The sequence below is a fragment of the Histoplasma capsulatum genome (genome assembly GCF_000150115.1).
Source record: "Histoplasma capsulatum G186AR genomic scaffold supercont2.10, whole genome shotgun sequence".
NCBI lineage: Eukaryota > Fungi > Ascomycota > Eurotiomycetes > Onygenales > Ajellomycetaceae > Histoplasma > Histoplasma capsulatum.
Window position 1 is genome coordinate 271087 of NW_025544810.1, and position 26764 is coordinate 297850.

A 26764-nucleotide genomic window follows, 5' to 3' on the forward strand; every position below is an offset into this window, starting at 1 on the left:
TTTCTTCTGTCACTGTCACCCAAATACTGTGTTCATCGTTGTTGGCCTCAAGCGCTTCCGCGATTGAATATCTCTTACCTTGATATTTTCGGACGATATTATTCTTCTTAACTATAGACCTATTCATGTGCGTAACAAAGGAGTCGGCTGCTTCCACCCTCGTCGGCATTTGGGGATTGCGTCTTCCCTCCACCACCCGACGACGTCGATTTCGGCCGTAATCTCCACCAGCGCTCCACCCGCTTGCAACCACCCGTGCTCCAACAGTAAGGGTAGATATACACCTTAGCGCTCCCCAATTCTTCTCCACGAACACGGAAAGACCCGAAAGCAAAAAGTCGTTTATGCCGTTCTTCGAGTAGTCCGACTTTGCTGCAGAGCATGGATCGGTAAGTCGCAACATTCTGAACTGTCATATGCCCGACAAACCGGCAACCGTTGCAGCCTATGCTGCTGGCGCCTCCCTAGCCGCTATCACCCTCTTCTACGTCTTCGGCCCCAATTTCACGATCGACGGCGAGGAATCGAATGACAGCGACAGGAGAAAAGGGATTGTTGGCCTGTTGAACCCGTCCAATGACTGCTTTATCAACTCCATCCTTCAAGCCCTAGCTGGCCTAGGCGACCTCCGCTTATACCTGATCCGAGAACTACATCGACGCCAGCTGGAGGGGCCGGAAATACACAATGTCTTACCGGATGCCGAAAGCGTTCCACGTGGAGAAACGCCTGAGATGGTTCGCGACTTGCAGCAAGCACCCGTTACCAGAGCCTTGAAGGAGATGCTCGACAGCTTGAATGAGCGGCCGATATACAGGAAGACAATATCAGCGCGTGGGTTTATTGTGGCTCTGGAGACGGCGTTTCAGACGCGAATCAGTCGGAATCAGCAGGATGCCCAGGAATTTTTGCAAATTATTGCAGAACGGCTCTGTGACGAATACCACGCCGGTCTTAAGGCAAGGAAAAGGGCAGTCAAGCGCTCCCTCAATGGTAATGCTGATGACTCGATGTTGGATGTGAAGTCTGCAAATGGATACAGTGCTGGAAACAGTGACTCAGAATTAGACGACGGATCGCCGTCCGCCGATGCGACAGTGGAGACTTTAGATACTGAGTTTCCTTTCCCTTTCGAAGGGAAGATGGAGTCTCAAATAGAATGTCAATCGTGTCACTATAAGTACAAACCAAACCAGACATCATTCGTCAACCTTACACTCCAAGTGCCCCAGCAAAGCTCTGCTACGTTAAGTTCGTGCTTCGACGGCCTGCTCAAGACGGAATATATAGATGATTTCCGTTGCGACAACTGCGTGCTTCTTCACGCACATCAGATGAAGACAGCAGAAATGAAGAATGCGACCTCGGAGCGGGAAATCAAGCGGCTAAACCGCGACATATCGCTCATAAAAGAAGCGCTTGAGATTGACCCAGAAACCATCCCCAAGGGCATCAGTATGCCAAATGTTGAAAACGTCCCGAAACGCAAGATTGCCCGACACATGCGAATCACATCCTTCCCCAAAATAATCGCCATACATCTGTCCCGTTCGATCTACGGTCAGAACAGCTCTACAAAGAATGCCGCCAAGGTGTCGTTTCCCGAACGAATGCCCATCGGCGGCATCCTCGACCAGAAATGGTACAAGCTGCTGGGGATAGTCTGTCACAAAGGCAGCCATCATAGCGGTCATTACGAATCCTTTCGGCGTAACCATCTCTACGCCCCGTTCTCCACCCCAGACGCTTTCCGCTCTTACTCGCAAAGTCGCTCAACAAGCAGAAACCCATCCACTGCCCCGAGTCCCAAAATTATCCCCAAACAAAAGACTCCTGCCGGCCAGGATTTCGATGCTAGCCCTATCACCGTATGTGATGACACCACGTCTCCATTAACGTCCAGTACTTCCCTCTCTGCCCCTGCCGCCCCCCTTACCAGTACAAACGGAGGAACGCCCCTCCCTCTCTCTCCGGCCTCGCAACAATCAACTACACTCCTACATCAAGAACCACCTCAACAAAAGAACAATGACTCCGTCTCATCATTTGCTACGCCGCGACTCACCCTATCTCCATCATCAGATGCTGATATATCGGCCTCCTCTAGTCTAAGGCACCAGTCGAGCACGAAGGCAACAACAAAAACGGTGGTGCCGGGTGCTGGACTCCAGTCCCGCATCCGGCGGAAGAAAAGGGCGAATGACCGCTGGTGGCGGATCAGCGATGATAAAGTTAAAGAATGCAAAACTAGCGATGTGTTGGGGATGCAGAGAGAGGTGTATTTGCTTTTCTACGAAATGGAAAGGCCGGGTGATGATGAGCAAGATTAAATCATTCTATGTCAGGGATAGAGACGGTTGGGAGGAGGGGGGGGGGGAATGATTTGTGTTCCCTTTCATTGATATTTTTATTTTATTATCTTTTTATCTTTATTTCGGAAAGCATCACCATCACCTTTGCATAACTACCCTCATATAGTCAGAAAAACAAATAAAGTTCTACACCGATCCTGGCGAAACTGATACTGGTTTTGCTAAGATTTTGAATGATTAACTAGAATACCTAGACACATCCAAGCACTATGCAAAAATTCTATTTGATGGGCTGAATGGAATTCCACGATGCGCAGATGTATGATGACAATGTTCATCCCAGGAATATAATATAATGACAGTGGAAGAGAGCCCAGAAAGGATAAGGTTCCTGACACAGGCATTCATGAATTACCTACCAGATTCGAATTGTCTACACGAAGCATTCTGGAAAACAAACAGCCAAAATGACCTTCAAATCATTCTTGATAACTAGAGGGATAGGGATGTCCTCGCTGAGTGATGAGAAGATATCAAAAGAGTGTTTCGAGCATGGAAACTGATTTTGCAAGCTCTTGTAAGATATCAAGACAAAATCCCGTTCCTCGATTGGTATGCCATGTTAACAGAATTTATCGTTGCATGGGGATATGCGGGAGCATTCCCCCAGAGTGGGTGGTTGTGGGAATGCCTACGATTGATCATCTTAGAGCTACGGCACCACTGTTCGAACTGAACGTGTCGTTTCGCTCTCCGGATTTAACGTGGGATATGGTAAATGCAGTTTCGTGATAATCCCAGAGCAAATCGGAGTTTCAGGAGGGACTTTGGAAAAGCCCGCACCGATTGTTCCTGTTGGACGGGGTGGTATTTGCTTTTGCATAGTACCCCTATTCATTCGAGTCGGATTGGAACCGGTAGGGTAACCAGTGGAAGCAATTTCTCACATTCCCGTTCCTATTCCTGTTCATAATCTTATTCCTAACGCTCATCGGCGTCTGCTTTGAACCAACATTGGGATGATCAATGGAAATGGAAGCATGCGCAATGTACAGCGGTGTTTGGCGACAACCTCGAGCAGAGGTAAAATTTATCGAACAGTGAATAAATCACGACGAAATACCCCGCAATCCGATTCCAGCCAGTAGAATCTGTATGTTCGATATGAAGAGCGGATCAACGTTGCTCAACTGCCGGACCAAGCGGCTGATGGAAAAATCAGGATGAAGACATTCCTCAAGTCAAGAAGCGCATTTCCCAACAAATCTTGTGATTGGTCTGCCCATCGGTATGCTCCCGAAGAGCTGATTGATCATTGCAGAAAAACCTAAGGCCTAGGTTTGGTTAGTCAACTACGCACACAGCGCGACCAGGCTGGCTGGCTCGTATCATCGAATGGGGAAGTGCCGCCGCACTTCCAGATGTAGTAAGGTATGAAATGGATCGATGAGTTCAGCTGCTGAAAACACTCCGGTCAGAAGTTATTTTGTTCCGTTTCAATGCAATAATTCGATCTCCCAGAGTAGCTCACAGAGGCGGCATTTGAGGTAGGGGAACAGCACGTCCTCATAACTGGCCCTTGGGCGACGCAAGGGTCACAAATCCCTGGTTGAAGAAGAACAATAGCGGCCGGGCCGGATAGCGGACAGCGGATAGCGTGTGCACAGCGCATGGGCAGGGACTATCGTTCGCATGGGGCCCTGCATGCCAATTGACTTGCTCAACTCGGTTCAAGCGCAACATCGCCCATCGAATCACTGCACGCGGGGAGCCGGGATGCGAAACCATCATTCTAGAATGCGTCCAAAGCGGAGAAACTAGTGCAAGTCGCCGTTTAAAGACGGTTTCTTCGTGCTTGTTGAAGATTCACAACCGAGTCGACAACCCTCGTCTCCCACGCGGCCAATCCCACCAGTAGCCAGACGAATGGAATAGACAAAGCGAGAGACAACCAGTTTCGATGGCCGTTCGCCACAGGCTTTAGGCGCCATGATTGGTGGTTATCAGGGAATGATGCTGGTGGTGGGTGATCTTTAGCTCGAGCACGACAAAGAAGCAACTATCTGCCCGAAGTCAAAGTTCTTCCCTCCGGTTTCCCTCTTGTTCAAAATATCCCCTGCGCTTCTTTAATTTCCTTTTGCCCCGGCTCCAAACCCGTGGACCCCTCAGAAGGCCTCTCTGGGTCAGCTTTTGGGCTTGTTCTGCTATTAATAACTGCAACGAAAACCCCAATACCATCCTTCGCTTCTGCATTCATTCGGTCTGTGGAAACCAAAACAGCTTTCCCATTTTCGCTTTTTTGAATATCTTCACTATGACTTCCGACGCAAACGTTGCGATTCCGCATATTGAAGCAGATGTCTGTTCCGTCGTCCCATGTTGTCTTTGTTTTTGCCAGACGCCAACGTTCAGCGATTAACTTGAGGTTGTGTGTATTTGTAGGCCAATGAGGACACCGACTCTGCATTCGAGGGCTCGTGAGTTTCCCAGCGCTTCCCATTTTGCTTTGGGAATAGAACTTGGGAACTATCGCTCGCTCCTTAACAGGAAATGTTTTTACGTATTGTTACTGATTCGTGGTTTTTGATAATGTCGCACAGCCTGGGAAGTGCCAGTTATGCCACGACCCTCGCCTCCAGTGTAAAAAATTATGTGTAAGGAATTGCTCCCCTCTATCGGCGCCTTCTTGGATGTTTTTTTCCCCTGCATTTCAAGAGCTCTGACAGCCTACTAGATATGCGGTACGGGGAAACATCCACGCAAATACGGCGCTCATTCTACCCGTTTCTGTTATGCCCAATAAGCCAACTATTTAACATTTATGATTGCGGTGGCTGATTATACGATCGCCTGCTGCGACCCTTTGGGACTTTAGAACGGAAGACGTTACAATTCGTTCCGTGCAGGGCAATATATTTTGGTGAGAGCACAGTCTCCTCACCGTGATGGTTGCGCTGGAAAACCAAGACTAACATAATCTCGCTCCCTCGGTCAGCCAAATGATGAGGATGAACAGGATCGCATGGACTTGGTAAGGATTCCGGAAGCATAATCCGGTTTACACCCTTTATATGTTGGTGAATGGTACCTTTGAAGAATAAACAATGCTCATCCAGCCGCGCCCCCCAAAAATAGACCCACCACATCTACAAACTGCTCTTAGGCGGAGATATATATATTTCCCCGATTAAGCCGAACCCACAACGAGTCCTTGACATTGGAACAGGAACTGGTACGGCGTTGGTTTCGTATCCATATCTATCTAGGTCTTGTTTCTGACATCCCTCGAAACAGGAATATGGGCCATTGACTTTGCAGAGTGAGGCCTACAAACTACGATTCTAGTTTCTTCGTATGCGAATTATATATCTAACTCGATTATGATAAATGCAGCGCACACCCTGAATCTCAGGTAGTAGGTGAGCATTATCCTTTTCCAGAATGCACTCCAATAATTTCCCATGGACTATTATTATCTTAACATTCAATTTATAGGAAATGACCTGAGCCCCATCCAACCATCATGGTAAATACATTATGCTTTAGCGACACCCGATCTCAGCCCAAAATTTTTTTCATCTTCATTGGTTCTTTCTTTTTCATCTGTTAGCACAAAACAGCCAACTCGCTTCAACCTGTAGGGTTCCCACAAACTGTGTCTTTGAAATCGACGATCTCGAGGCGGCATGGCCATACACCCGACCATTCGACTTCATACATGCGCGCGAACTAGCCGGATCGATCGCCGACTTCGACAAACTTTTCGAACAGGCGTATCAGAACCTGGTTCCGGGAGGGTACTTTGAGATCCAGTCCATCGAGCCGTGTTTCTATAGCGATGACGGTACGCTTGCGAAGGCAAATCACGCGGTGGATTGGGTGAGACTAGAATTCGAGGCTAGTTCCAAGTTCGGGAAACCGTTGGAGATCGTGCCGCTGCTTCCGGAGAAGTTGAAGAAGGCCGGCTTCCAGGATGTTACGACCCAACTTAAGAAGGTGAGCGGCTCCTGCATGCCTGCCCCTCCCATTCCCTTCTCCATATCTTCTTCTCCTGCTTCTCCCACGAAAATTAAGCGAAACCATATCAAAAAATATTTATATATATAATATATTTAGCTCCCACTCGGCACCTGGCCCAAGGACAAGAAGCTGAAAGAAGTCGGGCGATTCCAGCAGTTGCAGGTATTGCAGGCGCTGGAACCGTACTCACTCTTCCTCTTCACGAAAATTCTGGGATGGACTGTCGAGGAGACCCAGGTGCTTCTAACCGGCGTACGCAAAGATATCAAAAGTCGAGATATACATATGTACAGCTGGGTACATTTCACGCGAGCTCAGAAACCCGAAAATCCCTCTGCCCCCTAGAGTGAAGGGAAGTCGGGGGCGAAATTATTCCGGTAAGCAGGAAGTACCATCCATCCAGTAAATGGGGATGATTCGCCTCATACAATAAATAAAGGGGAAAGGGATGAGCGGGTTGTTGATGAACTCCTTCCTTTTCGGTTTTGAATGGAATTTATTGTCCATGGTTGTTATTTATCAATGCTGTCCTCGCTTTTGTTCTTTTATCTTTCGTTTTCTTCTTTGGCATTGCATTGATGATCTCTGACGAACATATAGCGATATCATTCCCCCTTCTTGCAGTTTTAATTCGTATATTCATTGCTGGCCCTTTTTTTTTCTTATTTCTTCATTTAACTTTTTCTCTTTTTTGCATTGGTGTATTCTCGGCAGAAATCTCCCAGGATACAAATAATATATTTAATTTTACTCCAGCATCATAATCCGATTTAAACGGATGGTGTCAACGTGGAATTTAGCCCACAATTAGTGGGAACTTGGACGATAATCCATAAAACCAAACCTAATGATTAAGGCGTTGGTTTTCGGTGGTCGCAAGTTGATTTTCTTTTTTTACTTTTCATTTTTATATGGTCCATGATATGATATCTCAACTTTTTTATTCTCTTTTTGTTAACTATGGAAATTCACAGCATAATATTTACCCCTACGATGCTTGCTTATTTCTGGGAGGCGGCTTTGGCTAGCTGATATATATGTTGAGTAACTAGAGGATTTTTCATTTATCATAGTAGAATCATGACAAGGTCGTTCCTCCCAAGTTCCATTCAGTCGGCATTCAATATGGCAAACCTCAGAAATAGGCTGTCATTCCCAATATCAGTCCTGAAACACCAGCCTTGGCCACAGTCAGCGGCGCTTGCGCCTAAACTCGATATTCAAGAGCCTGTTGAAGAGGAAAAGACTCCGTATTATAGTCCCGCTAGATTTTATCCAGCCCGACTTGGTGAAGTCCTCAACGGCAGGTATCAACTTGCGACAAAGCTTGGTCACGGTTCGAATTCGACAGTTTGGCTTGCCCGGGATCTCAATCAGTTCGTCGACTCTTGGTCCATCGAAACTAGGTCATATGGTTGCTAATTAATTCCTCTAGATGGCGCTGGTTAAAAGGGAAATATGTTACTGTCAAAATCAATGCCAATATTCGTCAATCACACAAACGTACCGCACGATCCGAGCTGGATACACTGCGAATCCTTTCTAAGACCAACCGTCACCATCAGGGCTGGCAGTTTGTCAGGCATCTTCTTGATTCGTTCACGCTCAAGTCCAACTCTGGAAATGATCATTTAAGCCTTGTTCTTGAGCCCTTACGAGAACCTCTGTGGATATACCAGAAGAGATTTGGTGGGATCATCCCATCGGATATTCTGAAATTGATTATTCAGATGATTCTTCACGGGCTGGATTATATGCACTCAGAGTGTCGTATCATCCATGCTGGTTTGTTTTTCTTTTTTTTCCAATGATTCACATCGGTACGAATACGTTTCGCTAACCAGTAGCAGATTTGAAGCCGGACAATATCATGGTCAAGCTAGAGGATCCATCCTTACTAGAGGAAGCTGCTGCAGACGAATTTAAAAATCCACTACCGCAAAAGGTATATCCCGACGGCCGTACGATATACCTTGCTCGAAACAACTATGGTCCTCCGCGAAGCACCACCGGCATTATTCGTATTGTGGATTTTGATCAGTCTGTCCGTGGAGACAAGCCGAACAGCGGCTGTATCCAGGCCGAGGTCTATCGACCACCAGAAGTGATTTTAGATGCTGGCTATTCGTATAGTGCCGACATATGGAGTTTGGGTGTGATGGTATGTTAGTTAAAAGAATTTGTCGTTCATGGCGGGACTGGTCGCTGATATACACATCACGGACAGTTGTGGGACATAATTGAAGATAGAAAGCTTTTCGAAAACGTATATTCTGTGGCTACTGATGAGTATGATGAAGCTGGCCATCTCGCACACATCGCTGCACTGCTTGGTTCTCCTCCAAAAGATCTTTTAGACAGGGGAAAGAGAACACATCTTTTTTATGGACCTGAAGGTTAGTAAAAAACATGATTGTTTCACCAGCTGTCACTGATTTAATGTCCATAGGAATCTGCAAGAGTCAAGCCCCGCCAAGTTTCAATTTCAACAATATGCTCGTTCATCTGCATGGTGAGGACAAGAATATGTTTATCACGTTCATCAAACGGATGCTTAAATGGGAGCCAGAAGAGCGGAGCACTGCTAAAGAATTGCTCCAAGATCCTTGGCTTTATGCGGAGTTTGAAGAAGATTGAAGACACGCCTACTAGGTTGCATAGAATGGCAGTCGTATTCCTAATTGGATGATTTGTATATCAATTCCGAGGTGGCGCTCACTCAACATTGAATGAATATGAACCGGAAATTCTCAGGATCGTAAAAAAGGCACTGTTTGAAAAACGCAGGAATTACAGAGAAATGTGTTATGAAGGCTCCCACAATTTCATCAAGCCGACTTCCACAGAGGCTATTGCTCGACTGCAACTGAGCCAATCGCGTCAACGCTCTGCACACGCTGAACAATGGCATGGATAACTAGAAACGCGCATACTGAAAATTGGACTAGTTGAGCGTCATTAGCGCTCTCCTTCGAATAGACGACGGTTCCATCTTCGTAGACATGGACCGAAGTTAGACAGGATGTTGTTCCCCGAAAAATCTAGCCCGAGGCTCGCATCTTCGGGTCTTTGTCAGAGGTATGAGGTGCGCCTCTATTCGGCAGACAGCGATAGGAACACGGGATTGGCAAGCACTGATGAGGTCGCATACGTAAACTTGACCTCGTCGGCTCCAGCCAACTTCTTGTTCTTCTTCCGCTTATCTTCAACAATATCCTCGTAGTTTGGATGTGCGATGGTCCCTTCCAAGACGAACTTGACAAAGTCTTTAAGACATCTATTCACGCATAAACTCTTCCTTTCATACCGGTATTCACGGAAGAGGCGCTGAAGATCGGTTTCTGTTTCGAGGTTGTGCAAGTACGCGCATCACATCTCTCACGGTGAAAGAAAACGACTGGGCTGGCATCCAAAGTGACGGACACGTCCCTGTTATTATTATTATAAAACTCACATCAAAAAAAAGAAAGAAAGAAAGAAAGAAAGAAAGAAGTTTTTTTGCGAAATGTAACAAAAATTAATAATAAATGTAGCAATTGACCAATTTCACACCAACAATCCTGCGGTTTTCATTTGTTTTCCTTCCCCATGCCCACAAGTCAGACAGGCGCGAAAAAGGGGGGAAAGGGAAGGGGGGGGGGGGGGGCGTTTGTTCAGATCAGAGGGAAAAAGGTGCGGGAGATATAAATAAGAAGGCAAGTTACTAGTTTAAAGTTTGTTGCGTCAGGGTGCAGGGAATTGTCGAGCCGTGTAATGCCGTATATAAACTGGAACATCATCACTATTTCTTTTTCTTTTTCGTTTTTTTTTTCGTGTTTCATAAGAATCACCACCACCCCTCCCCTTCCCTTTCCTTAACCTCCTTCTCTCTCCCCCCTTTTTTACAGCTGGCCCGAAGTGTTAAAATCATCCAGCCCCTCCTGCACCCTGACGCTCATGGCCTTCTCTCCCTCCCGGATCCAGACGCGGGGGTCAAAGTACTTCTTATTCGGCTTATCATCTCCCTCCGGGTTCCCGACAGCTGTCAACAAGTAATCCTTCTTCTTGAGCACGTAGTCGCGCACGCCGCTCAGGTATGCGTACTGCATGTCCGTGTCCAGATTGACCTTGACAACACCGTAGCTGATGGCCTCTTTGAACTCAGCCTTGGAGGAGCCGGAGCCGCCGTGGAAGACGAGGAAGACGGGCTTGTCTTTGGAAGAGCCGGTCTTCTCCTTGACATAGGCTTGGTGCTTGGCGAGAAGCTCTGGGTGTAGGCGGACATTTCCGGGCTTGTAGACGCCATGCACATTGCCGAAGCCGGCGGCGATGGAGAAGTAGGGACTGATGGCTGAGAGGGTCTTGTAGATGGCGTAGATGTCCTCGGGCTGGGTGTAGAGGGAGTTGTTGTCGACAGATTCATTGTTGACACCATCTTCTTCACCGCCGGTGATGCCGATTTCCTATTTTAATAATCGAGAGGAATTTTTGCATTTAGTGAGATTGATCAATCAATATATATTGAAAAAGTAAAAAATAATTAATTAATTAATTAATTAATTTTCTACTTCTTTTCTGGCTTTTTTACGTCGGTCATGTGGGATGTATAACTCACCATCTCGAGCCATTGCTTCATGGGAGTAACGCGCTTGAGGTACTTGGCAGTGGTTTCAATATTCCAGTCGACGGACTCCTCCGACAGATCGATCATGTGGCTGGAGAAGAGGGGCTCGCCGTGGAGTTTGAAATAGCGTTCATCCTCATCGAGCATGCCATCCAACCAAGGGAGCAGCTTCTTAGCACAGTGGTCGGAGTGGAGGACGACGGGAATGCCATAGGAGGGGGCAACACTTCTGATGTAGTGAGCTGCGGCGGTGGCTCCAGCAATGGAAGCTTCTTGGTTGGTATTAGAAATGCCCTGGATTTTTTTTTTTTTTTTTTCACATCTCATGTTAGATGATGTAAATTTTTCATTGCTACTTGCATAAACCGGGTTTGGGTCTTTGACACTCACCTTTCCGGCAAAGAATGCAGCACCACCCTGAGACACCTGCAGGATGAGAGGGCTCTTCTTGTCACGGGCGGCCTCGAGAGCGGCCACGACAGTAGAGGAGGAGGTTACATTCTGAATTGAAGAAGGCGATTGGATTAGTTGGACTGTTCGGGGTGACTAGGTAGACAATTGTGAGCATACAATGGCAGGAATCGCATAGCCCTTTTCGTGGGCATGTTCAAAGAGGCGGAGGACATCGTCGCCAACAATGACGCCGGTCTTGCGAGAGAGAACGTCCTTTACGCTCATGATGACTGTATAAGCGGTTCAAGGGTCTGGCGGGGTAGCTTTGGAGACTCGGAAACCTAGGACATCCGGATTGACGAGATTAGCGTATGTGAAATAAGATGGGAAGTGCACGGGAGAATCGAAGGGCAATTGGAGTGAAAAATATGTATATATGACAAGAGTTGAGGTTTACAAAAAAAAAAATAGGAGGGGTTATAGGTGGTGATGGAGGGGTAAAAGCGGCAAAAAATAACAGCAACATTGGCAAACAAGAAAATCCAAAGATAAAAATATAAACACAAACACAAATAAAATAGGAGAACGGGGCCAAACACACCTGTTGATTGTACAGTGGGGGAAGGGCTTTTGGGTATATGGGAACACAGAGACGCAGGATGGACGAAGGAAAAGAGAAAGGGAAACAAGGTATGGACTGCGGGGTGGCCGCACAGCGGAACTGTGTGGGAACTCTGGGAAAATGGTTTCTTTCCTGGTTCCGGCGCTGCGGAGGATGAGCAACAATACAAGTATCGCTCGATGATTGTCCGTGTTTCAGTGGGCGAGTCTTCCGATTCTGCCCGCGCATCGCATGCATGGGGTATGGGGCGCATCCAGCAATCATATGGGTGATATCAACAATCCATATCAATTGCTCAGCTGCGTGCTTGGTTTTCCTGCTAACTCAACATTCCCATGATATTATATAATGTCATGCCGGTAGTTAGTTAGCATTCAAAGTCTGCTTTTTCTCGGAAGCATGCCCTTTCCGTGCATCTTGGCTGTGAAAGCAAAGGCGAAATACGAAAGTCTCGACTACTCGCTTCTTCCTCTCCTGTTTTCTATTGTTATTGTTGCTGTCTGCCTCTGCCGAGGGCCTCCGCTTCAGGAAATGGCCTACCATTGACAATGGTTTTTATATAAATAACAGAGAGCTCTCTCCTCTTAATCTCTCCAATTCTTAAGAGTCTCCTAATATATTCTCTTTACACCCGATGAATAGTAGCTAAGATTCTCCATTCATATATGCAAATGCAGCAGTATAAATAAATATCAGATTTGAAATTATTGATATTTGTATAAGACTATTAACTATTCTTATTTAATTTGGTAAATCATCGGAGCTGTAGATTTATCCTCCTCACTATAATAATTTACACTCCAGTTCAGCGCCGCCTACCATCCCTGGCAAGGGCGTGAATTGGAAATGCCTGGCATCCGCAGAGGCCTCTCACGAGTAAAGCCTTGCCTTGCTACCCTTGTCGGTCGTGAAGCTCGAGGAGCCCCTAGATTGGAATTGACCGGGCGGGCGACACCTTTAAAAGTTGGTAGTTATGCGTTGGTCGTCCGTTTACCTCAGATTCTACCTCGATTTTCCCGACTTCAACATCTTATCATTCTTCCCAGTTCCGATTTCGTCCTGCGGAACAAGTGATAATACGTCTCTACAAGAGGTCAATCGCCAATGCAGTGTTGGACTCAACCTGTCACAATCCCACTTGTCTTTGAGTTCATCGAGTGGTCCATTCAGATCATGGAGAGAATCTCGAAGCTGATTTGTAACTGTTTTGCTAGATAGAGTAGGCAAACAGAAGAAAGTTCTACATGTGAATCGGGCCTTACCTGCCATATGATCGAGAATCATGATAGAAAGTTAGGGAACACTGGTCTGAGTCTGTTGCTGATAAATTGACAGAAAAGGATCCACTGTTTGGGGAGATGCTTGCCCTGAAGGCATAACCAATTTCTTTTGGCTGCATTGTGAAAGCCTCGTGGGCATGCTCCAAATCAACCTTGACATTCTGTATCACTGGGGACCTTTTGTGGTCACTGGTGATAAACTCTGCCTGGTCGCGAAATTAGATATTCTGTTCCGTATGAAAGTAGGGGAACGCGTGACGCTCAAGGACCATCGTGAGGAGTAGACAACCAAAGACGATGCAGCTGATAGTTCCACTTCTGGTCGGAGAAATATGACCCAAACGTTGGATTTGTTGATCAGGGGAGGGAGAGCAGGGACATTTATCCGATATGGTTTATTTAGAGAAAATATTGATGAGAACACTCTATATATATATGGTTGGGATGTTCACGTTTCGTTTCGGTGAGGGAGAATGAGCAGCACAGCCATCTAGCTTGGAAAGACTTGACCGGAAAAGGAGTAACAGTCATCTTGATATGTCAGATCATATTAATAGCTCGCCAGCAATTTTCTGACAATGATAAACGATATAACTCCCGCATTGTCTGTTCCCTGTGTTTTCTCCCTGCTTCCATGGAGGGTACCAATTACTACCCACGCGATGCAAACATCTCTTTCTGACTGTATTTATGAGCTGCGAGGAGTAAAGAAAGTAATAGAGTGTTTTGAAAGTATCAACCACCTCGATCTCTCCTGTAACACAAAACTTCCTTTGAATCGACAAATGGAAATTGTTTCCGCGAGGAACGTGGGTGCGTCTTAATATATGTGACAATGCCACTGGCCTGGAGCCTGGACCCCTCAATCCCTTCTAACCATCATTAAAAGGCTTTTTTTCTTGGTGGCGCGACGGTCGCTGGGTTCCCTTTGAAATCGCCGTTGCCAACACCTTTTGATTGATTTTTGATTGATTTTATTTTATTTTATTATATATTTATATTTGGCCAACCGGGCCCGCTCCTGACGCGTCGGAGAGCAGAGATATAAATAGCAGTTGGCCAAGGACGCAACCTCACCTTCTGCACACGACGAGAAACGTCTCTTCTTGTTCTTCATCTTCAGATTGTTACCGAGAGTCAGGAACAATGGGGTTGCAGCCAGGGCAATGTGACATTTGCTGACTCTTCACCAACCCCTAGTTATCCATGAAACCTATTCTAGGTACGGGAAATTTCCTTGTTCTAGCCATGGATCCTGTTTTCGCTGACAAGTGCATCATCAGTGCTCAGGCTCGGGTTCAGCCACGCTTTTTTTTTGCCTTTCCTCTTATTCCAAGCGCGCTAGCTTTTCTAGAGGACCCACTGTGGTGGATCATAGAAGCTGATGGCCGCGTGCAGAGGCCTGGGCCCCTGGCAGAAACTAGCTCAGCCAGTGAGCTTGATGCCATACCGGGACCATGATACGTGGATTCTTCTCTGATCCCGGGCACAGTTTTTAGAAGATTTCTTCAAGCCGTTCAACGTCAGAAGGAAATCGCCTCAGACACTTAAGACATGGACAGCGCTATTCTCATCGCTCTGGCGCGAGCTCTCCTGCTGAAACAGGGACAGGCTTGTCCAGTGCGGGCCGGCTGGACGTTGAACCGTGGATGGATAAAGTTATTTATATTTGCCAAAATCTCTTAAACTTCCAAGTTTTTTCTGCTGGTTTTTGGTTCACGAATGGATTTGATAAGGTGTTTTCTTCCCCGCGCCTCGTTTGTGCTTCTTATAACATCCCTTCGCGCTTAATTATTGTCTCACTCGCTTTATTTGAATTCCAATTCTCCAGTCTCATACTTACATTCTTTTTTTACCACATCCTCGAGCTTGCACAGGCTGACCTTTCTTTGGTCACGCTCTTCTAGTGCATATTTGGACACGTGGAGTCTTCAACAACGTTTTGGTCTGGTGATGGCAAAACCCTCAACCGTATAGATGACACTTAATATACTTGTGGCACTCATTTCGAGGTGAAGTTGGTACATGTCCGCATATAAAACAACTGGTCGATCAGGATAAACCATCCCATCCCGCTGCCGATCCATATGGAGGGCGCTATATTGGCTCGCCAGGCCGCTGCCAAGTCTTCCGCGGAAGAGTTCCTGGAACTCATCCAGAATCCATTCAGCGCTGCAGTACGTAGTATCCTCTTCCATATCCAAATTCCTGAGACCATTTGACTTAAGCTGACCTTTGCACTTTGCCTTTAGTTCCAACTCAATGCCTTCTGGGCTTCGTTTGGTACATCCTTGGGACTGACGATTGTCCTTGCCTTATGCTTCTCCTTTGTCCGCCCCCGCAACTCACTGGTCTACGCGCCTAAAATAAAACATGCGGACCGGAAGCATAGCCCTCCTCCCGTGGGGAAGGGTCTGTTAGCTTGGCTTACCCCTGTTATACAAACTAAGGAGAGCAACCTCGTCGATTGCATTGGCCTTGATGCCACAGTGTTCTTGCGCTTCACCAGAATGTGCCGTAACATGTTCCTGGTGCTGAGCATTATCGGCTGCTTGGTGATGATTCCCGTCAACGTTTCGCAGAGCTCCTCGCCTGCTGGTATTAGTGCCTTTGCAACTATGACTCCGCAGTTTGTCTCAACTCGTGCAATGTGGAGTCATGTCGTTTGCCTCTGGATCTTTGATGTTGTCGTCGCCTACTTTTTGTGGCGGAATTATAAGGTTGTTTCCGCCTTGAGACGCCATTATTTTGAAAGCTCTGACTACCAAGAGTCTCTTCATGCTAAAACCCTTTTGGTAAGCTTCTACTATTGTGTTTTCTGTTGAAGATCTTGCCCTAATTGGTTTTGGATACAGATCAGACATGTACCGCCCGATTTCAGGACAGATGACGGCCTCCTACGCTTGGTGGACGACATCAACCCCACATCTTCAGTGCCCCTTACTTCGATTGGTCGCAACATGAAGCAACTACCAAAACTCATCGCAGAGCATGAAAAGACAGTTAGACAGCTTGAAGAAGTGCTTGCCAAATACTTCAAAAATCCAGATCGACTGCCTGTCAAACGCCCCACATGCCGTCCTTTCAAAGCAGATCAGGCAGCGCGTGGCTCTGACAGAATCGACGCCATCGACTACCTCACTTCCCGCATTGGAGACCTCGAGGCCGAGATCAAGCACGTTCGTGAGTCGATCAATACCGTGAACGCTATGCCCTATGGGTTCGCAAGCTGGGAATCCATCGAAGCCGCCCATTTTGTAGCTTATACTGCTCGAAACAAGCACCCAAGGGGCTCCTCAATTACTCTTGCTCCACGGCCTAATGATATCATTTGGGAAAACCTCGCACTTTCAAGAAAGAGCAGGAAATGGAAACGCATAATCAATTTTTTCTGGTCTACTGTACTTACTGTATTGTGGATCGCACCCAACGCTCTAATTGCCATTTTCTTATCCAATCTGTCCAACTTGGGCAAAGTCTGGCCCGCATTTCGTAAAGAGCTTTACGCGAATCCCAAGACCTGGGCTGCGGTGCAAGGTATTGCAGCTCCAGCGGTGACATCCTTTGTCTATCTGGTCTTACCCATAATATTCCGGCGCCTCTCAATCCGGGCGGGTGACATCACGAAAACATCGCGGGAGCGCCATGTCATCCATAGTTTATACGCTTTCTTCGTCTTTAACAACTTGGTAGTATTTTCGATATTTTCAGCAATTTGGACGTTTGTGGCCACGGTGATCGAAGCCAAAAACAACAACGACGACACTTGGGATGCGATCTTGAAGGGGCAATTTTTTTTCCAGGTCGCGACAGCCCTTTGCAACGTCTCCCCATTTTGGGTCACCTGGATCTTGCAGAGAAACCTTGGCGCCACCCTCGACCTGCTTCAGATCTTCAACTTGACATGGATCTGGTTTGCCAAGAGATTTTTGACGACGACTCCCAGACAGGCTATCGAATGGACTGCGCCGCCCCCATTTCAATTCGCGAGTTATTACAATTACTTTCTGTTCTATGCGACGATAGCTCTCTGTTTCTCGACCCTGCAGCCAATAATCCTCCCCGTTACCGCACTTTATTTCGCACTGGATTCCTGGCTCAAGAAGTATCTTCTCCTCTATGTGTTCGTCACCAAAACCGAATCCGGCGGCCAATTCTGGCGTGTCCTCTTCAATCGTCTTGTCTTCGCAGTAATCCTCGCCAACTTCGCAATTGCATTAGTCGTCAAAGCCAAGGGAACCTGGACAATGGTCTTTTGTTTAGTCCCCCTCCCTTTCCTAATGCTCGCGTTCAAATGGTTCTGCAAACGATCCTTCGACGATGGCTTAACGTACTATAGCCGCCGGATACCCACTGATGCAGAGTCCCTCTCCGCTGGACAAGGCGGAAAGAAAGCCTCTGAACGAATCGCGTCCAAATTTGGTCATCCAGCACTCTACAAGCCCCTTATGACTCCAATGGTCTTTGCCAAGGCCGCTGGTGTGCTGGAGAAGAACTTCCAACCGAGACAAGGTGGTGACACATCAGGCATTAGTCAGAACTCAGATATAGCGTTGCAGAAGATGTCCTCGAAAGAGCCGGGCCGAACATCGAGTTCTCCGGATGATGCGCCCTTTGAAGTAATCCCGGAGAACCAACTTGACTTCTCATACTTCAAGGATCGGCCCGATTTCCGCGACGAGTTCGGCGGCGGCATCTACGGCCGGCCGGATGATTTGATAAATGAGCGCTCCCACACGCCCCGCAACTTCTTTAACAACGGTTTTGATTCCCCAGGCTCCTCGCGGGCCTCATCGCCAGTGCGACATTCGAACGGAGCTTGGGCACAAGGGAATGGACCTGCAATGCGGCCCAGCGGCCGTATGTACGCCCAGCCATTCGATAGCCAGGCTCCACCACCTCCAGTTCCTCACGGTCCGGTAAACCCTGAGTATCGATCGGGGGATAATAATCCAGAATTTCATTCTGGGGTGACGGCGGATAACGAGAGCGAGCGGGCGCTTCTGAGTAACGACGAGGCTCGCCCTGTTCAATATTCTGCTGACATTGCGTCGCATGGTAGATGGGAGAATCGTCGATCGAGGGGTCCACGTGGGTTGCCGCGAACGCGCGGGGGTTATGAAGATACGTCTTACGAGACGTATCGTGGTGTGCAGTATTAAAGGAGGCTGGCTCTTTTCTTTGCTTTTACTTTCGACCTTTTTGTGTGTGCGTTTGAGGTATCTTACGGGTCAAGGTACTAAACAACCAGGGGCTTAATATTGTGTCAGTATGGGCTTTTCCTTATACATAAAAATGATTTTGTTGATGATGATACCTGGCAGGCTTAGATCTTGGGTTTGGTTCGGTTTTATGGGGGTTTTGGGGGCGTCTTAGAGTTTTGGAAAAGTTGGGTTTTTTTCTTTTCGTACATACACGGTTGGGTGGGGAAGAGGGGAGGCGCGATTTTTAGAGGCGATATTCATTCTTGTACTTATTTATTTTTAAGATCCACTTTTTTGTCATATAGATAACCCAATCCACCATTTTTGAACGAGCCGTTTTCAATATATTCGAAGAACATTGGGGCCTCGCGAGTCCTTGAACAACAGTATCACGCCGCTCAGATGGAATTTGTATCCTATCTTTAGATATGCAATATACGTCATATATTATGATGTGATATGTTTCTAGGAAAGTAAGTATTATTAAATGAATATCAACTCATCAACCAATACAGCGCTTCTCTGCACACGCCCTCCCGCGATGGCCCACCCGGGATGCTAGTACAGACAGAATTGGAGTTTGTGAATCCCGTGCCTTGGTCCGTTCTAAAGACCTCGAAACCATCTATATATCTAATGGCATGTCAGACGGACTCCAGAGTCTCCAGTCTCCCCGGGAGGTGTGGTCGGCACTCTGGCTCAGTGGTCCGGAAAGGCTTCAAGAACTTAAAAAAAACCACCATCTCATGCGCCGGGCTCGGGTTTCAGAGCATGAGGTCTTGTTGTAAAAAGTGTAAGTGACTTGTTTTCCTTCAGTTCCTCGGACACCTCAAATTTGGTGGCCCCATCCTGGGGAATGATAGGAGAAACGACCTCGATCTATTGGCGAAGTTTTTTAATAAGTTTCTGGGAGATCGTAACCCTGGACTGACTCCCTGTGAACCTACGGCAGAGCATAGATTCTTCAATTCTTGAACTTGCTGTCAAAAGTGACTAGTCAGTCCTCTTCTTCGTGGCCATCCTTTGCCCCGACCGCAGTACACTGCACCACCTCATTGTTGACATTCAATATGAAGACGTTCGCTCGGGGTACTGACCCGGGAGAGACGATATTCGCGCGTTCTCTATATGTTTTAGGATGGGCTGGGTCCATATATGCAGAGATAATTAGCCGAGCTCGCGTCCATATACCAACTGATCATAGCCGGATGCTCCCGCGCGGACTCAGTTGAAAAGACAGTGAACGGGAGAGATTGACCCTTTTCAACTCGAACAATCCATCCATGGATGTGAAAATCATGTGATTTCCCAGGGGTTCCGCCAAAGGTCGCTAGTGCGTCATGATTGGCGATGACTTGGCGGTCCGCTGGCCTGCTCACAGCTGAGCTTTATGTATGTACAGTACCTTCCCCCGCAACGACTGCTGTTGGGAGCTTGCTCTTGTTCCTCCTCCATACTAGCATCGCTTTGGAATGTACATCTCCCACCTCGCTCTCCCCGACATCTCGACGCTGAAAATACAAACACCATCTAGAATACTCTGGCCTTCCAGTGACTCAACGTATCTACCCCGTGTCGAACCTCCTCATCCGCCTAAATATCTCGCCATGATTGTGTCGCGCGAAACCCGTCTATGACCAGATAAATATTAAAAACGACATCTTCTCATCTCCTTCATTTATTTTCCCGGGCTTCTGGGAGTAAATAAATGCTCTCGTTAAGAATATCATGAGTTTCTCCCTCGTCTTCCCTCTTCCGCCCGAAATAGAGAAAACGAAGATATACAAACAGGCAATTTAAAGCGACAAGTCGTTGGACCTGCGAGACAAAACCACAATATACGCTTCCATAGCACTTAATCTTATATAACGTCGAACGAGAGGGGCAACAAAAGGAGGAGGCGTGGATTAAATCCCGTTCCTGTCAACGTTTGTCTAGGTCTGGATAGCTCTATCGTTACCGCTAGCGAGGAACCAGCATCATGACGTGGTACTCTCTACTTCCTCCAGGACTGACAGCATTTGAATCGTCGCTAGTTCGAGTATTCGTATGTATTGTACCTATTTTCTAACTGTTTCGCATCTTCATCTGTTTGGAAGTTGTGTGTTTAAAGTTTCTCACGTTTTCTGCCCCACTCGATGTGTCAAGATCATCCTAGGAACGATCATCATCGCCCCTTGGGCATTCCTGATCCTTTATGATCTTCTGCTTTACATCTGGCGCGCGTTCACCTATGAGATCCCTGTCATCGGAGGCCGCGCGAGGGGTCGACAGAGACCCCAAGCCCCCAGCTTCAGCGAAAGGCCAGACGGAAGGAGGAGGACGTTCAGTTTGACGAGATCGCTGTATGATGGTGATGAGGGACAAGGACACCGAGGCGTTAATGATACGGATTGTCCGCCCGAGTTGACTGGTAATAATGGTTCTTATAGTAATAGCGATGGGAATGGAAATGAGTCTGATGCGTGTGCGGATTTTGAGAAATACAGGGAGGCTGGCAGTGCGGACGGGGTTAGGCATAGGAAAGTGTATGCGGAACCTGATGTGATTGGAGACCATGCAGGAGGGTAAACGGGGAGGAATGTACCACTCGAGGCCTGATTCATTTCCTGTTGCCGCTCTTTTCACTCTGCTGCTCTCTCGGTGACTACACATACTCTCTTTCCCGCACCGCGCCGGATGCTGCGCACCTGTTTCAAGACGACCATTCTGTTGAAACTTCTATCAGAAGTTGGAAATGCTGATTATCAACATCACTCAGCCAACCAGCCAGCCAGCTAGTTCCAGCTGGAATACTAAATTGACCAGATTGGCCCACCATTGATGAGGATTTGGATAGCTCCGTCCTAATTGTGAGCCGCCTCGATGCGAAATGCATGAAACCGATTTTCCTGCCGCACCTAGATGGGGTGCGGGGCGAAGTATCGATTTGTTTGGCGTTGAGATATTACAGCAACTTGAATCACCATCTCAACCGGGCATTACGCCCAGATGCCACCATCTATACTTCAGAGATGATTAATTGGCATCCATATTAAGCTAGGTTACGTTGCCCTTGATGCCATACTCGCCTATTCTCCTTTTCTTTTTACTGTCGCTACTATGCAAACTCTATACCTGATGTACGTCCTTGTCCTTGTCTGTTTGTTGTTTTCTTTCCGTACGACTCCCCCAGTTCCCTGACTTTTGTGCATTGCCTGTCCGTTTCGTTTTCTCCACTATCCTGGTCTCTCTTACGCATTGTTTAGGTTGTCATTTTTCTTAGGGATTTGGGCATGGGGGTTTACTTTGCTTAACTTAAAGCTCGGTCTGTGACTGTCTTGTGCATCTGACGCACCTCGTCCTCAACGTTTCTAGAACCTTTTCTTGGCTTGCAGTGTCCATTTTAACCATTCTATTTTAAAGGCAGCGTAACTTGCATAGAAACACGATGGTCAAGGTAACTGATCTTATGCAATCGAAGATGATTGATTCCGCTCTGTGAGCCTTGTTGTCAATTTTTATTTTGCTACCCAACACTCTTCTCCCACATGGTTTTTAATTTTCATTGGGCTTGTATTTCTCCGAATAGCGGTCCGCCGTCCGGACTAAACGCGCCGCGGCTTTGGCTGCAAATCTACAGGATATCTGACACTCTAAAGAGAAGCCTGTCTGTACATCCGAAGGTTAAAAAATTATCCATTTCACCCTATAGCATCGGGGTTGATAGCATAGGTTACCCTTTCGCCATCACCAGCAGCAACCATAATCACCTTCTCTCCAATGGATCAAACATGAGCAGCCACCTGCCAGCCCCCACCCCCCCTATGGTGCCCGCTTTATTCAGTTCATATCTGTTTCTTCTATGGAATCTGAGCAGAAAAACACATAACAAATGTCGAAAACAGATTCCCAACTCGACCGTGTCCTCCAGGAATATGAACTGTGCTCTGACTCCGCTACTCTCTCTCCTTACCATCACGGCTTCGAAGTACTCTAGTGAACTCTGTAGGCTCGGATTCGCCCCTCCGTCAGGCAAAATTACACATCCTCCTTGAATATTTGGGGACTGTCAGGATTGCTGAAGGTAGATTGATGAGACCTGGGTTTGATGTTCTGGATATTTGGAACATGGAAAAGCGAGAGTGACTCTTTCTAGATTTTATATTCATGTTGTGTATCTATATGATTTGTGTATGCCCAGGCGATTTCGGGAGGATGATACAGTGGCCACAACACTCCGCTTCTTCTTTCTTTCTTTCTTTCTCTCTTTTTTGGCTGATATTGCTCCCTTATTCATTTTCTCTCTTTGCGCGTGATGATTCAGAAAAATTCTAGGTTCACTCGGTTTTGGCGGATGGCCACTCGCAAAGCATCGAAGAAGATGATCGAGGATCAGTTAAAAATGCCTCAAAATAGACTTTCTTTGTTCGAGACTCGTTGAGTCGAAAGCTTATCTTGGGCAGGGTTTATCCATAGTAGTTAAGCCCTTGATGTGGATGTCCTCGTAAATACAAAGTCAAAATTGGATATTATTAGCAAAATGGTCTACGAGTGCACGCAATCTGCTGAATATATATATAAGAGAAGTAAAAGGTAGGTTTTCCTGGCAAATTGGGCCATACAAAGATGACCAGTTTTCGTTTTAATACATATTCCATAATATTATATACACAGCACAGGCAATTCAGCATTCGGTCTGGACAAGATACGTCAATATATACATATTGATTGTTAAATCGATGATGATATAATTAAGAAATCCGTAGAAACCCTCACAGTCATACATAGTCAATTAACACAGTGGGAGCCTTAGAATAATTCAAAGCCTCAAAAAAAAAAAAATTATCGCCTTTTGTTTTCTGTGAAATTGAATAACTAGTTCAATATGATTTGATTTCCAAGTGTGTGTACATACATGATGATGATGATGTAGATATGGAAATATAACCTTGTCGCTTAACTATTCAATATTGTCAACTTTCCTAAGATCTAGAGTGGGAAACAGTTGCTAAAACTTTTTAACGGCAGGGACAAAGCCATGAAAGGTTCGTTTGCGCAGAAATCTTCCACACTGTGGGAGCGGGTATCCCGCTTGCCCCGCCGCCTATGCCGTCTATTCAGCTAGTGATGCACGGGATTTCAAACATCAGCCTTCCCTGATAGATGGAGAGAATCCCCTTTTTGATCGGGACTTGAGAGAATAATGCAAAACTACTAGGCTGATATGCGCCTAATAGGGCTATGGGAAAGGCTGCCATCATGATGACCCTTCCCAAAAAAGATACATATGGAGTTGGATTTTGGAAATTTCTGTAGGCGTCATTCATAGCAAATATAGGCGGGGTGGGCCTCCAGAATGACATCGTTACTGCCCCACAGCCTACCCCAGGTCAAGCAGCATATTATCAGGGAGTGAGGCTGTACTTTGCTTGCTCCTATTTTGGAACTGCTTGAATACCTCGACGTTATCAGAATTAAGCATCCGAGGATCACCCCATCGAATTGAAGCCGTTCAGATTCGACGTGCACATAGCAGTTATGAACCCGGTTATTTCGTTATTGGGACTTCTACCAGATCAATGTGTTTAGTTTTGTCCCTTACATTGCCTACATTCTTTTCTTGTTTTGTTGAAGTTACTAGGTTAGATAAGTGTGGTCTTGAAAGCTCCCAGTTTCATAACCTATAGCTAGATACATATTCAACTGCACCTTCATGTTGACATCAAATATACATTTTTCAGAACTAAAGGCTTCGATAGAAGAGTGCACGAATTGTTTTAAGAAAGATGGCTTAACCTAAATAAAGAGTTGGCGCAAACTGCTCCACAGCAGCTAAACCATGCTGGCGCCGGTGACGGACGAATTAAGCCTCATTCTCATCGCAACCAACAAAACTCCGCATTTGGTCGATCTTTGGCGTTCGCTTCGGTCCTTGGGGCGACAAATATCTCAGTCGCATTTGCCCTTCATATCACAGCTACGAGAAATACCTCGGAGCGAGTTTGACACTTTCCTTTATTTATTAACTTTCATTTCGCTAGATGATGATATAGTCAAGTCCGCGGCGGAATTGGCTCAGTATCCGCTCCGATGCTGTAACTATCGCAAATTGACCTCCCATCCGACAACGCACTTGAGGAGAAGGAAGAAAGCCGTCAAGCATCATGGACCGGGCATCACAGTTGATCGAAGCTGTCCCCTTCCGGGCTCAGATGACCAAGGCGATGGACCTTCTCGTTCAATATTTCTCGCTCATGAACACCATCACAAAGGTCGTACTGGGGACGCTGCTTGTGATGGTTTTGCAGAGACACAAATCCAATAAGGCATGTAAGCCCATTTCGATATTGCTATTGTATATTCTGTCATCCCTGTTTATATGCATTCTACCTCTATTTGACATGTATTCAAAATGTGCGCAAGAGCCGTTGGCGCGGTGAGATGACAGTCATCGCCATTATATCCAGCTGCAGTATAGCCCTATGCAGGATCGTTTGAATTGTTTTTACTGCTTTCTGAGATCAAGCTTTGTTTTAATCACTACTTATTCGACTCTCACCTTAATGAACTTATTTGCTCGCTTATTTCTGGCGAATTTTCTTCCGCCTTGGTTGTAGGGAATTAAATATACAACTCACAGTATCGAGTATAGCTGACACCTGAAAATAAAATAACAGAGAGCAGAAATAGAGCGTCAGAAAAAATTCGACGCTATGTTATGTACTTCAGACTTTCCTCCCGTTGAACCATTACGGAAGTTCGATTGGGAAAAAACGGAGCCGCTCAAACTGCGGCCATACAAGCCCAAATACCATCTCACTATGGGTATGCAGTTCCTATCCACCACTGCCCACCCTGGGTGGATAAAGCAAAGTAAACAAGAAGGAAAAGCGTAAATGTATATTCAACTTACTTTTTCAACAGCTCTCGAAAACCTCGACCCCAATGAACTCATCCTGATGGACAAAACATACAAAGAGAGAACCAACTTACGCCGCGAATTACTCAAAAAGTACCCCGATGTCGTCTGTCGCGTGAACAAGGATGATGAAGAAGATCCTCGAATCCGTACCGCTGTTAAGGAGCTCTACCGGTACATCATGGGTATATACCTCCCCAATAGATATCCCCAGATGTTCAAACTTGTCCAGACAGACTTTGAAACTGGGCCTGCTCTCATGGTCCGCAATCTGACTACGATGGAGCTTTTCCCAATACAAATCAGCACAACCCGTTCGACAAGAAGCATTCTGGAAACGTTAATCAAATCCGTGGATGAAGACATGTTGATCCTGCTCCCGGAACGGAATAGTGGTGATGGCCAAGGAGAAAGAGGACAGAAGAAAGATAACCATGCGAATAACGAAAAGGACAGTGGCGACTCACCTAGTGATTCATCGGATGATGTCATGTACGTCCTTGAGGCATATGCGGCATGTTTCCCCTCAGGGTTCGATACACGGGAGAAGCTTGGCAAACCATTAGCTGAAATTCATGAGCTGGTACCTGGATATAAACAAAAGCTCGAGAAGAGCATGGATCGCTTTTTCCACAAATTACCAGCTGGCAAGTATGTCAAGCGTGTCAATTGGAGTGTTACGGTTGATGCAGAACTGTTTTCGCCCTTTGGGGGGATCCATGCACACAAAGAAGAGGAAATTACTCAACTCAAGCTTAAGGACGTGGATCTTGATAATGTGAGCCTATTTTTTCTTCTTCTTTTCTTCTTTTTTTTTCCTATGCAGATGACATGTGGATTTCTGTGCGTATAGGAAAATATTATTGTTTCAACGAATATAAGCTAACTGAGAAACCATCATGGAAGACCTTCCTTCGTTGTGAGCGTCAGACTCTCTATCGTCTGCCGCAGTCTGGGGCAATGGTGTTTTCATTCCATACGTATCGGTACCCCATCCAAGAAATTAAAGATGAAGGGTCAGCCGAAGACCTGGCAACGGCAATCGATGGTGTTGAAAGCGGCAGCATCCCAGAAATGGCGGTTTATAAGCGAGTACCAGCATGGGGAGAAGCCATCAAGGAGTTTCTGAGGAGTTGACGAAGTCATTTGACTGCTATTTGCTTTCTCTAGACTATTTTGTATTTGGAAGGGAATCTTTTTTGATGACAATTTAACAACATATCGTTGGATGTATGGCATTTTTTGAATAGATACCGCTTTGTTACAAGTGGCAAGCTAAGTTTCTAATCTTCTAATGTATCATACTGTCTAAATTTCTTCTCCCTTTATATTTTATTAAATATACATTGACTTCGTTTCAATTTGTCATTCTTATATTCCCCCTCAGACATGACCAAAATGCCTGTTATCAGCGCCCACCCTAATCAAC

The 26764-nt window shown here is 46.4% G+C and overlaps 10 protein-coding genes across 10 annotated transcripts; 9 read left to right on the top strand and 1 right to left on the bottom strand.

Annotated features, from left to right (window-relative positions):
- Nucleotides 1–416: 416 nt before the first annotated feature.
- Nucleotides 417–2330, top strand: HCBG_06742 (ubiquitin carboxyl-terminal hydrolase; the record flags this gene model as incomplete). The annotated part of the gene is made up of 1 exon (XM_045433791.1): nt 417–2330. The coding sequence occupies one exon, from the start codon at nt 417–419 to the stop codon at nt 2328–2330; it is 1914 nt and encodes a 637-aa protein (XP_045285272.1).
- Nucleotides 2331–4626: 2296 nt separating this feature from the next.
- HCBG_06743 (uncharacterized protein) lies at nt 4627–7094 on the top strand (the record flags this gene model as incomplete). Its single annotated transcript, XM_045433792.1, has 10 exons — nt 4627–4671; nt 4755–4789; nt 4913–4952; nt 5308–5343; nt 5448–5544; nt 5607–5631; nt 5706–5731; nt 5808–5838; nt 5933–6308; nt 6429–7094. 10 exons carry the CDS (start codon nt 4627–4629, stop codon nt 6675–6677), a joined length of 960 nt encoding a protein of 319 aa, XP_045285273.1.
- A 363-nt stretch (nt 7095–7457) lies between these two features.
- Nucleotides 7458–8969, top strand: HCBG_06744 (protein kinase; the record flags this gene model as incomplete). Its single annotated transcript, XM_045433793.1, has 5 exons — nt 7458–7708; nt 7768–8117; nt 8183–8493; nt 8560–8728; nt 8782–8969. 5 exons carry the CDS (start codon nt 7458–7460, stop codon nt 8967–8969), a joined length of 1269 nt encoding a protein of 422 aa, XP_045285274.1.
- A 1166-nt stretch (nt 8970–10135) lies between these two features.
- On the bottom strand, nt 10136–11972 carry HCBG_06745 (fructose 1,6-biphosphate aldolase; the record flags this gene model as incomplete). The annotated part of the gene is made up of 5 exons (XM_045433794.1): nt 10136–10774; nt 10927–11229; nt 11326–11436; nt 11506–11669; nt 11930–11972. The coding sequence occupies 4 exons, from the start codon at nt 11611–11613 to the stop codon at nt 10214–10216; spliced, it is 1083 nt and encodes a 360-aa protein (XP_045285275.1).
- An 824-nt stretch (nt 11973–12796) lies between these two features.
- On the top strand, nt 12797–14691 carry HCBG_06746 (uncharacterized protein; the record flags this gene model as incomplete). Its single annotated transcript, XM_045433795.1, has 5 exons — nt 12797–12927; nt 13286–13472; nt 13926–14043; nt 14431–14452; nt 14514–14691. The coding sequence occupies 5 exons, from the start codon at nt 12797–12799 to the stop codon at nt 14689–14691; spliced, it is 636 nt and encodes a 211-aa protein (XP_045285276.1).
- A 626-nt stretch (nt 14692–15317) lies between these two features.
- On the top strand, nt 15318–18767 carry HCBG_06747 (DUF221 domain-containing protein; the record flags this gene model as incomplete). Its single annotated transcript, XM_045433796.1, has 3 exons — nt 15318–15407; nt 15483–16025; nt 16086–18767. 3 exons carry the CDS (start codon nt 15318–15320, stop codon nt 18390–18392), a joined length of 2940 nt encoding a protein of 979 aa, XP_045285277.1.
- A 1017-nt stretch (nt 18768–19784) lies between these two features.
- Nucleotides 19785–20071, top strand: HCBG_06748 (uncharacterized protein; the record flags this gene model as incomplete). The annotated part of the gene is made up of 2 exons (XM_045433797.1): nt 19785–19826; nt 19895–20071. 2 exons carry the CDS (start codon nt 19785–19787, stop codon nt 20069–20071), a joined length of 219 nt encoding a protein of 72 aa, XP_045285278.1.
- A 344-nt stretch (nt 20072–20415) lies between these two features.
- On the top strand, nt 20416–21546 carry HCBG_06749 (uncharacterized protein; the record flags this gene model as incomplete). Its single annotated transcript, XM_045433798.1, has 2 exons — nt 20416–20481; nt 20583–21546. 2 exons carry the CDS (start codon nt 20416–20418, stop codon nt 21003–21005), a joined length of 489 nt encoding a protein of 162 aa, XP_045285279.1.
- Nucleotides 21547–24255: 2709 nt separating this feature from the next.
- Nucleotides 24256–24741, top strand: HCBG_06750 (uncharacterized protein; the record flags this gene model as incomplete). Its single annotated transcript, XM_045433799.1, has 2 exons — nt 24256–24334; nt 24470–24741. The coding sequence occupies 2 exons, from the start codon at nt 24256–24258 to the stop codon at nt 24739–24741; spliced, it is 351 nt and encodes a 116-aa protein (XP_045285280.1).
- HCBG_06751 (uncharacterized protein) lies at nt 24356–26718 on the top strand (the record flags this gene model as incomplete). The annotated part of the gene is made up of 4 exons (XM_045433800.1): nt 24356–24746; nt 25094–25241; nt 25341–26113; nt 26242–26718. 3 exons carry the CDS (start codon nt 25130–25132, stop codon nt 26470–26472), a joined length of 1116 nt encoding a protein of 371 aa, XP_045285281.1.
- Nucleotides 26719–26764: the final 46 nt, after the last annotated feature.